Source organism: Archocentrus centrarchus, chromosome 8, assembly GCF_007364275.1.
Source record: "Archocentrus centrarchus isolate MPI-CPG fArcCen1 chromosome 8, fArcCen1, whole genome shotgun sequence".
NCBI lineage: Eukaryota > Metazoa > Chordata > Actinopteri > Cichliformes > Cichlidae > Archocentrus > Archocentrus centrarchus.
This window is the reverse complement of record NC_044353.1, coordinates 3,446,744-3,460,839: the sequence shown is the minus strand read 5'-3', so window position 1 is coordinate 3,460,839 and position 14,096 is coordinate 3,446,744. Positions and strand designations below refer to the sequence as shown.

The following is a 14,096-nucleotide window of genomic DNA, read 5'->3' as shown; positions in this document are numbered from 1 at the left end:
TAGTTTTTTAAATACTTTGCATCAGTTTTTGAATAGATGTCTCAAACACTTTAAATGGTACCCAGTAATTATGATCAGGTACAGCATCATTTATACGTGGTATCAAATCCACGTACTAACATATCAAATATAAGCTTTGCTGTAATTAAGTCCTGCTCAGTGACTGACGACTGCAGCTCTGATGGCCGTTTGGACCTTTTATTCTGAAGTTTTGCTTCCTGAGCGGAGTGAAGAGGATCATCCTGTTGTCCAAGTTCTGGAGCTTCATCCTCTCACCTGCCAGCCCACGAAGGCCTGCATGCAGAACTCAAGTTCACCTGCAGTTTAATAGTCTGTTCAGGAAGAGTTAGTTAAGGATTGCAGCGGTGGGGTTTCTGCATGTTTTATGTCTGGTACTTGGCTGCAACCTCAATGTAACACCAAGTATCCTGAAAACATTCAGAGAAGTATGAAAGAGACACAGACACACAGCTACCATCCAAAGAAAATTTAATTTGTACTTCTTTGAATTCATATAGTGCCACAACAAAAAGCAACAACCATCTGGACCTGATAGAGTGCGTGAAAGTGCGTACCAGAGAGCAGGATGATGGCAATGGACAGGAGGATGGGACACCACAGTGAACGTCTTTTCTGCCGCAGGGCTTTGATCTATGCACACTGATAATGGAGGCACATGTAAGTTTGTTCATTGGCCCTCCTGTCGCCCTTTGTCATAGCACCTCCTCTCTTCCCCTCTCCGTCTGCTGGACGCCCCTGCCGTGACCACGACGGGGACCGCCTCCTCTGCCGCACAGGTTATTGGCTCCTCCTCTGCTTCTCGAGCCACGACCATCCCAGTGGTGCCGCGGGGGTCCAGGAGCTCCTGAGTGTGGGGCAGATCGGTAGTGGCCCCTTCTCCTTCCGCGATGGCCCCGACTGCCTGCAGAGTCTACGGCATCTTTTGGGAACTCTGTTTCCAAACCTGACTGACATGTGGGCACCTGCGCCTCTTGTTGCATTGCCTCGACACCCCCGCCCGTCTTTGAGGGACACAGTTCTGGGTTTCTTTGCACCTGTTGGCCATGATTACCCTGAGCTTTAGCTTTGACCGGCCCTTCAGTGCAGTCTGAGGACAGCGCGAGTTTGTCCAGGTGCTCTGCGATGGGGGCGGCTCTCTCGTGCTGGGGTCTGGACCTTGCCCCTCTTCTCTGCCCCCTCACCTGGTTCTGATGCCTCTGGCCCTGAACACCTTTACAGTGGGAAAGTCCGGGAACAAACTGGTCTGCTCTGTCAGCAGTTTCAGAGGACACGTTAGAGGCACAGGATGCCGGGGGGGCTGGAGGCTCATCACCGTCCAGATTTCCATTTTCAGCAGCAGATGGAGCCTACGGGGGTCAAAAAGGATCAGAGTTAAGGTGTTTGAACATTTACATACATTCAAAACATTGTATTAAACATTCAACTTCTTTCCAGCTCTGCAGTGTTATTGACAGACTCTACCAGAGTAGCTGTGCATAACTCACAGTTCAAAATAATCCATATTTATTTAGTTGTCCTCACTGATGAACACCTTGGACAGACCCCCCCCCCCCCCCAGCCTCGGATCCTGAAGCCATTCTCACCTCGTTGATGTGGATGAGAAAGCGGTTGGATTCCACCTCGGGGTCAATGATCCCTCCTTTAGACCTCTGTTTTTCCAAAAGCTTCTGGAGTTCACGCCACTGCTGCTGAAAGTCTGACCCGATCGCTGCCTCGTCGAGCTGCAAGGACAAACGTGAAGCCTGCTCAGGTTTACTGGTGACGTAAGAAAAAGATCCGTTAGCAGCTAAATTAGATGCTGGCGTTACCTCGGGCAGCCGAGGTGCCGGGGACGACAGAAGCTGATTGACATCATACGTCAGAGGCTCTCTGCACACTGGACACACCACAGCGAGCTCCTACCAGAGGAATCAAAGAGTCAGAATTTCTCTGATCAAAGTGATTAATCGTCAGTGCAGCTGCTGACGTCTGACCTGGTAATCTGTTTGGTCTCTGGTCTTGTCCTCCTCCAGCTCCTTCTCCCTCTGCTGGAGCTCCTGCTCGGAGTGGCTCACATAGCGGCCGAGGCAGTGGGAGTGAAAGTAGTGGTAGCAGCTCGTCTTGGTGAACATCTCTCCCTCCTGAAAACCAAAAGCATGAATGGGTTTGCTCATATTTTTAAAAATCTGATTTCAGGAACCATCTAAAGACCAAACGGTCATTCACAAAATATGTCCAGGGGTCTCTCCAGCTCTGAGTCTGCCCTGGGGTCTCCTCCCAGTTGGACACGCTTGAAACGTCTCACCAAGGAGGGTCCTACTTAGATGCTCAAACAACCTTAACTGGCTCCTGCTGATGTGGGTGAGTAGCAGCTCTACTCTAACTCTTAGGCTCAGACACCCTACAGACAAAACTCATTTCAACCTCGATTACATTCTTTCAGTCACTGCTCGCAGCTTGTGGTCATAGATGAGGGAGGGGACGTAGATGGAGCAGTAAATCGACAGCTTCACCCTGATGCTCTGCTCTCCATCCACCACAGCAGATCGTATCACTGCAGGTGCTGCACCAACCCGTCAGTCAACCACTCCTCTCTCCTCTCACTCGTGAACAAGCTCCCAAGATACTTGAACTCCAACCCAGAGTGATCGCACCGCTCTTCTGAGGCGTCGATGTTTGTTCAAGCACACTCAGCTGCAAAGAGCCCCTCCGAGAGCTGGAGGTCACAGTTTGAAGAAGCCAAAGAACCACATCATCTGCTGAGGCCACCAAAAGTTACAGAACAGGTGACAAAGGGCATCCCTGCTGGAGTCCAACACACACCAACAACAACTGAAGACAATGTGAATGAAGCTGTACAGAGAGCGGCGTCCATGGCTCAAACATAAAACTGGGAAATGAGCTGCTTGGTTTGTAAAATATGCTGGACTGAGGCGCTGATGGGACAGAGAAAGAGGAGCAGACACAGAGACAACGAAAAGCATTTAAGACCCCCGCCAAATTTAAAGTATGAACTCCAAGCCCCGATGAGGGGGAAACGACTCACCTTAAATCCATAGAGGCAAATGACACAGTTCCCATGAGGAATATTGCTTTCAGTCAGGATTTCTTTAGCTTTCTGCAGGAGAAAAATCAGAGGACCACTTTCAGATAAACCCAGTGAGATGACACGCTCTGTATTCTACTAAGAAAATCAACAGTGCGTATAACAACCTCAATGAGCTGATACAACATGGGTGAACCCAGACAGGACTGAGCCTCGAGCTGGAGACACTTTCGGACACTGCGAGAGAAGAATCAGAGTTTTACACTCGGCGCTGAGTTACTGAGCAGAGAGGAGATGAGTCACTTCCTCACCTGCTGAGCTTATCATCAGAAAGCCCGCGGGGGTTATGAATGGAGATCCCAGGAGATGACGAGGGATACTGAGCACACAGAAGAAGGAAAAACATTTTCTTTCAGTTCACTGGAAACTGCAGGAAGGATCAAGCCGTCATCTGAAGTTAGTTTATTCAGTAACTTTGTCTTTATCTGAGCTGCAGATCTCATAGCTAACTATGAGCTCTGCCGACACCAAAAACACAGAAATGAGCAGTTTTATCCGCCACAGCACACGACTGATGTGCCGAGACTGTTAATAAACCATCCAGCGCCCACTAACGCTCATCACTGTGTGTCTGTGCAGCTGAGGGCGAACCTGCTGATCGAGGGTCAAAGTCAGCGTGAGTCGGACAAACTGGGAGACGGAGTCCTCGGCTGTGGACGGGTACAGGACCAGGCTCACCTCCCAGCCCCTGGAACACCAACAGAGACAGAACACTGAGGCTGGAAGAAGCTGAAGGAACGTTTGGAGTCAGCGAATTCACAGAACAGCATCACCCGTCACTGCACGCTGAGCAGACACACTCCACCAAAGTCCACTCAACAATCTGTGAATCTAACGTCACAGTCAGAGGCGCTAAGAGACACCTGAAGAAGAATTAACAGCAGGAAAAAGCTTTTAAAACCTTACATGAGGCAAAGTTATCTTTACTAGAGTTATTTTTACTCTGACTTTACTCGTGATTCTAATGAGACAGAAGCCCAAATCCCAACGAGGGCAGCAGCATGCGCTCTTGGAGCTGTGGTACAGCAGTCTGGAAGATCAGGATCTCTGAGCTCCTGCACAGGACTGCCGTATACACACTGACCATAAGAGCAGCAGCTGCCCACTGTGGAATCGTCACATGCACATCTCCAAAGGGGGAGAACCACTGACCACACCTGGATCTGAGTGCTGCTCTCTGCAGATGCACCCTTTATGTCCCCTATGGTCACTGAAATTAAAATTAATGCAGATAAAGCTTCAAAATACAGTCGTGTAAGAAATAAAATTTTCAAGCAGCAGGCAGGTGACACTCTGCAGCCTCAGGGGCTCACCTGACTGTTGCGCTGACCCTCAGCTGCCAGGTGCTGCGTATCAAACGTTAGCAGGTTAAAGTTCATGACAGCAATGACTGAAGTCACACCGGAAACAAGGGGGGGTAGACTCGGTTTTTTACAGGACTGCAGCTGCTACAGTGAGGTGAATAATGACTAAAGCTGGAGCTTTAACTCTGCAGGTAGAGACTGCACACCTGTACGAGCCTCACCTGTCCTGCACCAACACACTAACACAGCTGTCGTTAGCTCACCTGTCCTCTCTCCTGTCCACCTGCAGCTCGTCCAGGTAGATGGACTGTAGCACCTCGATCTCGGACATCACGCTGCGGAGAGGAAACAGCGCAGTTAGCGTATGCGACTGAATCTCTGCGACATTCGTAACCGGCTAAAATTAGCGTTAGCTGTTAGCTCGCCGCTGCCGCTGATTTTCCTGCGCGGCGGCGCCGAGCGGGTAAAACACACCCGGGGACACGACACGACATGAGAGAGTCTTAGCGGTCACAATTCACACATTCACACAACAAACTCACTCGCTCTCCGCCGCCATCATCCCGTTGCCGTGAGAGCCGGTGACAGTTAGCTGCGGCTAACCAGAGGTAGTGCAAACACGGAAACCTTTCAAAATAAGAGCGCCGCTGGTGCGATCATCCGTAAACAAAATTCAGACTCATTTTTTCGGAGCAGAGAAGAAGTACTCATTATGTTCAAACCTGATTCACTGCTTTAAGACCGACAACAAACCATTAAATGCACTACTTTATATTTTAAAACAATATGAAGCGGGTAATATATTATCCCTCTGAGCCCAGAGCTGTGAACACACACACACACACACACACACACACACACTTAGTTTTGGTTTTACTACAGAGAACGTCGATAGGACTGCACAATAACAAAATCATTGAAAATGCAGAATTTTTTATATTTGGTTTAAGTTGCTGACTGCCCTCCAGTGTTCACAGAGCGTAACTGCACCTGTTTTATTTTTAATCTAAGTTTTATTTTTAATTTCTCCACCGGAAGTAATCTTATGCTGTTTTGTTTAACTTGACTGCGGCGATTCTGCATTGTTTGTTGCCCTCTAGTGATCACAGCGTGTAATTGCACCACGGTGTTATTTGAAGTTTTATTTTGAAATTCTTCAGCACAAGTATCTTTACACTGTTTTAACAGGACACCGTGATGAGGACAAGGAGGCAGGAAACAAATACGTGAACTTCAACAATATCTTAAAAATAATATATTGCAGTAATATCTGCTTCAGAGAAAATGATTAAAATTGTTTTTTAATTGATACAATTGTTAGAAATATAATGATCTGTACATACATTAAACTGACACGTGCAGTTCCACATATGACCACAAGAGGGCGAAAACCACACCGGATTTGTGGCATAAAATATTTTTTAATATATTTTATTTTACCGAAAATAAAAAAATCATGAAGAAATTCAAGATGATCGGTGGTGATTAATAAGCTATTGTAATAATTTATAAAATAATCTTTGCTGCCAGTAATATCCTGAAATCCTGTTTTATTGGGCTACCCTTACAGTGGGCTGATATTAATAATCTGTGCTGCAGTTGCTCATTGTGGCCACCGGAGGGCGACATGAAAAATTAAAGCAATAAGAAATTAAATTTTAAAGGGCTTGTTGTTGATCTTATTTCTGATTGTTGAAATCAACCAAACAAATGATCAAAATATCTTAATTTTTATGTGTCTAATGTTCATTATAGTCTTATTTTTTGGTATTTGGTTATTTCAGTGCACATTTTTTTCTTCCTCCATAGTAAAATAATTGTTTCCTTTTTGCTAACTGATTATTTCTGAATACAAATGAAAACTATTTTACAGATTTAGGGGCTCTTTTCCCACTCGGATCAAAGGTCAAGTTCACTTCTATTACGACAAACGCGCGCCGACACAGTGACACTTCCTGTGAACTTCAAAATAAAACCACCGATGAGCCACAATGACCACTATCCAACAGTAGAGGGCAGCATTCCCCGCTTTAGCACAAAAATCACTAGAAGAAGACAGGGACAACGAAGAAGTAGTGAACCCGCGGTACAGAAGAACATGTAGTTTTCCCCCAGATTAATAACAGAAAGTCGGACTGTTTTTATTTTTGGACGGAAAAAAAAAAACCCCGCCGGAAACATGACGCCTGTTTGTAGATGTTCGGGAGCGACGTTATAACCGGATAAAATGTCCAGAGTTTAAATGTGGGACTCTGAGAAGCTGTTTCGCGGTTTGTGAAGAAAAGTCTGATAAAATGGAGGAAACTGCGATGGAGCCGGACTCGGTGGAGATGTCTGGATCGGGACCGGATCCCCGGGTCGCTGAAGCCTGGGATACTGTCACTGCGGCGCTGGTGAGTGGCCCCCGGCTCTGGACTCCTGCAGCTAAACGACTGCATATTAGCGAGCAGCCGGACTCCATTCAAAAATCTGCCTATTTAACATTTTCTTGGTCGTAAACATGATGTGTGATCAGTGGAGCGGTTTAAGACTCTTCATTCAGCAGGACAAGTGTTCGGTTGAATTTGAGCTCGTGTCTTCCTAATGGTCCTGATCTCTGCTGTTTCCTAATGAGTGTGTGCACAAAGCAAAGTTAACCAAGTGTAACTGTTAATGCTCATTAATGTAAAGAAACTGCTTTCAGTCTGAATAACTGTTGGAAGGTTTTTAAATGTCCGCAAACAGTAAAAATGACTTAACAGAGGTACAAAGGAAAAACGGGAAAACTAACGCAGAAAGATGCGAAACGAAGTGAAACAAGCAGAAAGGTGCGCAGAATGAATTTTGATAAATGGGAAACAAATGCAAAGACACGCAGAAGGACGAGCAGAGACTCTGAGCAATCACACAAAGATGCAGAAAACGTCACACTCAGCTTTGGCCTCTTGCAGGTTTTGCTCCTCTGCAGGAGACTTGAGGCTCCATCAGGCTCCTCTCTGACATAAGAAACCGCGACTGAAACTCCTGTCTGACCAAAGGCGAGCTGTGAAGAAGCCCTGCTGGGTCTCCAGGACCTGTTAGTCCAGATGAGGCTGTGTTTGTGTAACGCTGTGTTTTGGTTGCATTCAGGTGTCTCCGGGAAGCTCGGTGTCAGAGCAGAGCCTTTCAGACTCGCTGGCCCTGCTGAACGGTCAGGGTCTGGGCCGGCTGCTGGGCAGCTGGCTGCTGGAGACTCTGCAGATGCGTCTGTCCTCCTGTGTGGTTCCCGAGTTCTGGTCCGGACTCAAACAGCCAGAGAACGAGATGGAGGAGAAGGACAGGGCCTGGGTTCTGCTCACCACCTTCAGGACTCTGCTGGACCGGCTGGAACCATTTCTGTGTGAGTAGACAGTCGGAGAGTTGGTGGTTTTCTCTGTTAGCAGCATTCAAACTTCTCCTCTTCCTCCTCACAGCTGGCTTGGAGAAGCTGGGGATGTGGCAGGATGAGGGCCGTGGTGGTCTGTATGGCCCAGGATCCAAAGCCCTCAAGGAACGGGCCTTCACCACCATCAGGGCCCTCCTCCTCTTCTCCCCGGCCCCCGTCCTCCAGGAGCGAGTGCTGGAGTTTTACAGCAGGACCTTCTCCGTCTACATGAACCAGGAGGGCAGCGGCGAGGACGGCGGCGAGGCTCCCGACGGCCCCGAGGGAGGCGCCTGCCGGGGCTGCTGGGTCCCCGTCCAGCAGTGCTGGTGTCACGAGGCCCTGGAGCAACTGCAGGAGTTCAGCCACATCCTGTGAGTGGATCCAGGTTCGCGTGTCAGGCTTTTAATTTGATATAACCGAGGCAGGAAGTCAGTGTCATTGCTCTGACTTTTCAAAGTTAAAGAAATAAATAAATGTCCAAATAAAATGTTTTTAAAACCATTTAAAGTCACATAAAAATAGTAAATAAGTGACAAATATTAAATAAAAATTAAATAAAAAATGAACAAGACACAAGGAAATCAATACATTTATTACAAAGCAGTCAATAAATAAGTCAATTATATTATTAAATAAATACATGGACAAAAAAATTGATTACATGTAATAAAAGTACATGGATGTAATAAAATATTAAGTTGGAAACACTCTGAAACATAATCAGTAAATAAAAATCCAAAATTAAATAAATATCTGACCCAAATAATTAAATATAAAATAATTTATGACATTTAAACTAAATTTCATAATCATTTTGTTTCAGGTGCTGAACTGTTGCTCATCATTCGGCGTCTTTGTGTCGCGACGGATAAAGTTTCACTGTTTGTACAGCTCTGACATGCTGACGGCTGATTGGTTGTTTCGCAGGTCAAAGCTGCAGCTGTTGGAGTGGGTGAGCTCCGAGGCCGTCACCACCATCCTCCACAAGCTCATCGAGATGCGGATGGAGCAGCTGTGCCGGGGCGAGTACGAGCGCTCCTTCCTGCTGGAGTTCCAGGAGGTGAAACATCTGCAGCATCTGTCCACGACATAAACTCAGCTTTTGTCCACTTTCCACTTAAAAAGTGTGTGTGTCTGTGTGTGTGTGAGAGCAGTGGTTGGAGCTGGTGCTGGGCTGGCTGAGTAAAGTGTTTGCCAGTGAGGCGGACAGAGACGCCGGTTCGGTCCCGGCGGTCCCCAGCGTTCCCGGCAGCCAGGCCGGCAGCTCGGTGCTGAAGCAGTGGAGGTGCCACATGCATCAGTTCTTCTGCAGGATCTACGTGAACATGAGGATCGAGGAGCTCTTCAGCATCATCAGAGGTGAGAGTCTACAAGAGCAACCAGATGTTTGTTACTGATGTTTCTCATGTTGAATCAAATAAGTTTGTGTTTGTTTTTTCTCGCGCTCTCTTTCAGATTTCCCAGAATCCAAAGCTGCTATAGAGGATCTGAAGTTCTGCCTGGAGAGGACCAACCAGAGACAGCAGCTCCTCACCTCGCTCAAATCTGCCTTCGAAAGCCGCCTCCTGCACCCGGGTCGGTTTGTTTCTAAACCCGATCAGTCTGTTTCTCATTGGCTGAAATCTGGGGGGGGGGGGGGGGGGGGGGGGGATTTTTGAAGACGCACTCTGTGTGCAGTCGAACAGTAAAGTTACACAAAGTCAGGATTCAGGAGGAAAATCACAGGAAGTGGGATGTTGAAGGCGGAGCCAGGCAGGAGGAAGACCTCAGAGGAGGTTCGTGGATGTAGAGGGGGAGGACGTGCAGAGTGTTGGTGTGACAGGAGGATGCTGGGGTGAGATGGAGGCAGATGATCTGCTGTGGCGCCCCCTAAAGGAAAGTCTCAGGGTTAATACAGATGTTGATAAAAAGCCCATTTGTTTATTTTTATTAGTTTAGTGCTGAACATTTTGTCAGAGCAGAATTAGTGTGACGCAGCAGATGCAGGTCAGCACCCAGTGTCATAGGTCAGATCATCAAACTCCTCCCTGCAGTGTCACCACAGTCACAGGTGCTCTGCAGCCTGTCTGCGGTGCTGCAGGCTCCTCCACTGTGGGAATGAATGCAGGGAGACTCGACTCTGTGGTAACGTCTGTAAAATCCGTCTGCAGGCGTTCACACATCTGACATCCTCACCGTTTACATCTCGGCCATTAAAGCCCTCCGAGAGCTCGACCCGTCCATGGTCATCCTGCAGGTCGCCTGCCAGCCCATCCGCAAGTACCTCAGGTGAGTCCGTGTAGGCTCCAGCAGGTTAATTTATGTTTAATATATTTTTAGTCCGTCCTTGATCTTTGGTAGTTTTTTGTAAGTAAATCTCTACATGAGATCCCATTTAAAAACACTTTAAATCTGACGTCCACGGCTGAGGATCAGAGCGTCGTTAACGCGCCCGTGTTGTGTTTCAGGACTCGGGAGGACACGGTGAGGCAGATCGTAGCCGGTCTGACCGGAGATGCAGAGGGCTGCACCGACCTGGCGTCCGAGCTGTCCCGAGGAGACCCGGTGACCCTGGAGATGCAGGACAGCGACGAAGAAGGCAACGACCCCGAGGACTGGACTCCAGACCCGACCGACGCCATGCCCGGTCAGTAAATGCACCACGCCGACCGCTGAATGGCGCCGCTGAGACTGATTGTACTCGTGTGTTTCTGCTTAGATAAAATGGGCTCGAAGCGCCGCTCGTCTGACATCATCAGCCTGCTGGTCAGCATCTACGGCAGCAAGGACATCTTCATAGACGAGTACAGAGGCGTCCTGGCTGACAGGCTGCTGCAGCAGCTCAACTACAACACAGCCAGGTACGACCGGCCGAGTTTCCCGCCTAAAGGTTAAGAAAGTTTGGGAATTTTTAACTTGATCCCATTTCCTCATTTCCTGGAGAAGGACAGCTGCCAAATGAGAACGCTGTAACCACCATCCATGAATCCCACAGAGTAACCATCACAGTAAAGGTGCCACCAACAGCTGTTCCAGCTGTTTCCAGTTTCTCCACCATCAAAAAAACACACCGGTTACCAAAGTGAACGCTGCCTGAATTTGACACACAAACAAATCTATCAAACAGAAACTGCTGAATTTAAACCTTCAGCCTCAGAAAGAGAAAAACAAACTCTGCTTTTTTTCCCTCCAGGCTCCTTTAAACAGGAGCACAACCAGCAGCTAATTACTCCGACCAGGAGGCCATTTATTCCTGCATATATCCACACAGCACGTCCTCAAAGTCCTCTCTGAGGGCTAACCAAGGTAGCCTTTAGCCTGAGGTAGCCCGGCTCGCTCGCCTCCCTTCCTTCCTTCCTCTCTGCTGGAGACACCACCACAGCAAATGACTTTCTGAACCGATTCTCACTGAGCGTGGTTTATAAAGCAAGTCTGCACTGATGATGCTCCTGTTTGTGCGTTTCAGGGAGATTCGTAATGTGGAGCTGCTGAAGCTGCGGTTTGGCGAGTCTCACATGCATTACTGCGAAGTCATGCTGAAGGTAAACAGCGTTTTATTCTCCATTAAAACATCCAAATGTTGAAAAATGGAGGTGAGGGGATGCTGAGTTAGTGCCAGATAAATATATATTTGTCTGCCCATACATGTGTGGGAGAAAATGTTTGCACATCAGGACTCATTTGGTCTCCTCCAGAGTTGGATACATATTGGAATAAAGTCTTTGCTGAGAGGCCGAGGTCGTGATTCCTGATTAACTCGTTCTCATCAGCTGTTGGATGACAGTCTGCAGTTTGTGCTGAAGTCGCGGTCTGTATCTGCAGGACATGGCGGACTCTCGCAGGATCAACAGCAACATCCGCGAGGAGGAGTCGAAGATGAGCGAGGAGGAGCAGCCGCCGCTGCCCCTGTCGGCCATCATCCTGTCGTCCGAGTTCTGGCCCACGCTGAAGGAGGAGAAGCTGGAGCTCCCTCCTGTTGTCTGCCAGGCCATGGAGGCCTACACGCACCGCTACGAGAAGCTCAAGGTGGAGTTCGCCTGTTTTGTGTCGGCGCTGCTGATTTGACTCCTGTGACTGAAGCTTTTGTTTCCTTTCTTGTGCGTTTCAGGCCATGAGGACGCTGAGCTGGAAGCCTCACCTGGGCTCAGTCACTCTGGACGTGGAGCTGGAGGACCGCAGCCTCACCAACCTCACGGTCTCACCCATCCAGGCTGCCACCATCATGTACTTCCAGGAAAAAAGTAGGGTCTCTCATTTCAGACCACTTTGATGCTGTTATATTTTGTTTAGTGATCATCCCTGTAAGCTATCAGCTCTGGTATCGATTATTACGCTGCGTGGGGTTGAGGTCCATATCTGGAGAGATAAAGTTTGATCATCGTGTACCCCTCTGTCAGGTTCTTGGACGCTGGAGGAGCTGAGTGCAAAGCTGGGTGCCCCGAAGGAGCTGGTGCACAGGAAGCTGGCTCTGTGGCAGCAGCAGGGCGTGCTGAGGGAGGAGGCGGGCGGCCGCTTCTACGTGGTGGAGAAGGGTTCGTCGAAGGAGAAGCTGGACAGAGGCGTGATGCTGATCGACAGCGACGAGGAGAGGGACTCCAACACTGCCACTCAGTCTGAGCAGAGGGAGGAGAAGCTGCAGGTACACCTATCTGTCAAGAAGATGTTACTTAATATCTGGTGGCCAGGCTTAGCACATGGCACAAACTGAATATACCACCTGCAGCAGGGGCCGTAAGGGTTCAGTGATTAGTAGGGCAGAGGTCCGGGCAGTCTGATCCACAGTTGATCAACTGAGAAGAGAAGTGTCAGCTAGAAATAGTTGGGCTCACCACAACACACAGCTTGGGTGTTGTGGGGAGCCTGTCACCTCTCACTGACTGTTCCAGTCAGTGAGAGGTGACAGGCAGAGGTGGGTATTCTTGTATCCCCCCTGGTTCGGTTCCTGTACCTCGGGGCTTTCCCCGGTGGATTAGAGGGTCGCTTCCCTGCGCCTTCAGTTCAGAACAGGTCGTGGCTGTCATTGTGTTTATGCTCCAAACCACAGTTCAGAGTACTCAGCCTTCATGGAGTCCCTGAGCAGGGTGCTTGCAGGTGCTCCTGTTGGGAACTTCATTATTGTGCTGGGGAGCAACAGTGTGATCAGGAGGACCGGCCTGCCCAGTCCAAACCCGGTCTGTGTTTTGTTGATGGACTTTGGTGCTGACCACAGTTTGTCCATAACAAACACTGTGTTCAGTCAGTGAAGTAGTCAAACAGCTCTCCGGTGGCAGGGCCCCTGGGCTGGATGAGATTGGTCCTGAGCTCAAGGCTCTGGATCTTGTAGGGCTGTCTTGGTTGACGCGCCTCTGCAGCATTGCATGGAAGTCACAGATAGTGCCTCTGGATTGGCAGACCAGGGTGGAGGTCCCTCTTTTCAAGAAAGGGTTAACATTGAAACTACTGGGCTGAGAGTGAGGTCTAAAACTCAAACTGCACTCAAATATGGACATAAACACACTGGGTCTCTGTCTCTGCAGCTGTTCTGGGTCTACATCCAGGCCATGCTCACCAACCTGGACACCATGACGCTGGAGCGCATCCACACCATGCTGCGGATGTTCGTCGCCACGGGACCTGTCGTCACGGAGATGGACGTGAACGAGTTGGAGGCGTTCCTGCAGAGGAAGGTCAGGGAGCACCAGCTCATAATGTCCGGCGGCGTCTACAGACTGCCCAAATCCAACTGAAGATGGAGGAGAGACGCGCTGCTGCGTTCAAGTGCACTGGGAAATGTAGAAGATCCCAGCATTTGTTTTGCTCTCCACAGGAATTGAACTGATTCTAATTTCCTGGATTCTCCATATGATGTGGAAGCAGCTCTGATTTTAAAAAGGCTGTTCCTCTGCAAGGTTTTTCAAAATAAAAGCACTTCCGCTCCCCTGTTAAGCATCAGCATGACAGATGTGATGCTGCTGGATAAAGATTTAAAGGCCTTTGGTGTTGAACACTGATGTGTAAAACAGACTGATTTATAAAAAGAATGATTTCAAAACTGCTTCAGTCTCTTTTCTAACAGGCAGCTGCAGTTCATTAAATTACAGAGAAAACATTTCAAACTGGTCCACGACCTTCTGTCTCTGAGTTCAGGGGCACCAGTGGAAGTTTAGTTTTTTTGTAATCCATGAAAGCAGTTTGTTTGTTTTTAAAAGCCTAGCCATTTTTTTTAAATTTATTTTTGTTTAGTTTTATTTACCTGGGTGAGAATCACTGTACCTCTACAACTGACGTCTGTGGAGCTCCAGGAGAAAATGTCACCATTAAGTGTCAATACAATTAAATTCCCTCT

At 48.4% G+C, this 14,096-nt stretch overlaps 2 protein-coding genes across 2 annotated transcripts; one reads left to right on the top strand and one right to left on the bottom strand.

The window, feature by feature from the left end:
• Positions 1 to 472: 472 nt before the first annotated feature.
• Positions 473 to 5,031, bottom strand: rnf25 (ring finger protein 25). The gene is given in 11 exon segments (XM_030736524.1): positions 473 to 856; positions 858 to 1,367; positions 1,605 to 1,742; positions 1,830 to 1,919; positions 1,995 to 2,141; positions 3,047 to 3,118; positions 3,214 to 3,283; positions 3,358 to 3,425; positions 3,698 to 3,794; positions 4,674 to 4,745; positions 4,953 to 5,031. Coding segments are annotated over 11 exon segments (1,452 nt in total). The 5' UTR covers positions 4,973 to 5,031; the 3' UTR covers positions 473 to 688.
• A 1,438-nt stretch (positions 5,032 to 6,469) lies between these two features.
• anapc2 (anaphase promoting complex subunit 2) lies at positions 6,470 to 14,075 on the top strand. The gene is made up of 14 exons (XM_030736497.1): positions 6,470 to 6,803; positions 7,519 to 7,768; positions 7,842 to 8,163; positions 8,720 to 8,852; positions 8,947 to 9,151; positions 9,248 to 9,367; positions 9,943 to 10,060; positions 10,240 to 10,418; positions 10,491 to 10,632; positions 11,238 to 11,313; positions 11,594 to 11,797; positions 11,880 to 12,012; positions 12,169 to 12,410; positions 13,288 to 14,075. Exons 1-14 carry the CDS (start codon positions 6,705 to 6,707, stop codon positions 13,495 to 13,497), a joined length of 2,433 nt encoding a protein of 810 aa, XP_030592357.1. The 5' UTR covers positions 6,470 to 6,704; the 3' UTR covers positions 13,498 to 14,075.
• Positions 14,076 to 14,096: the final 21 nt, after the last annotated feature.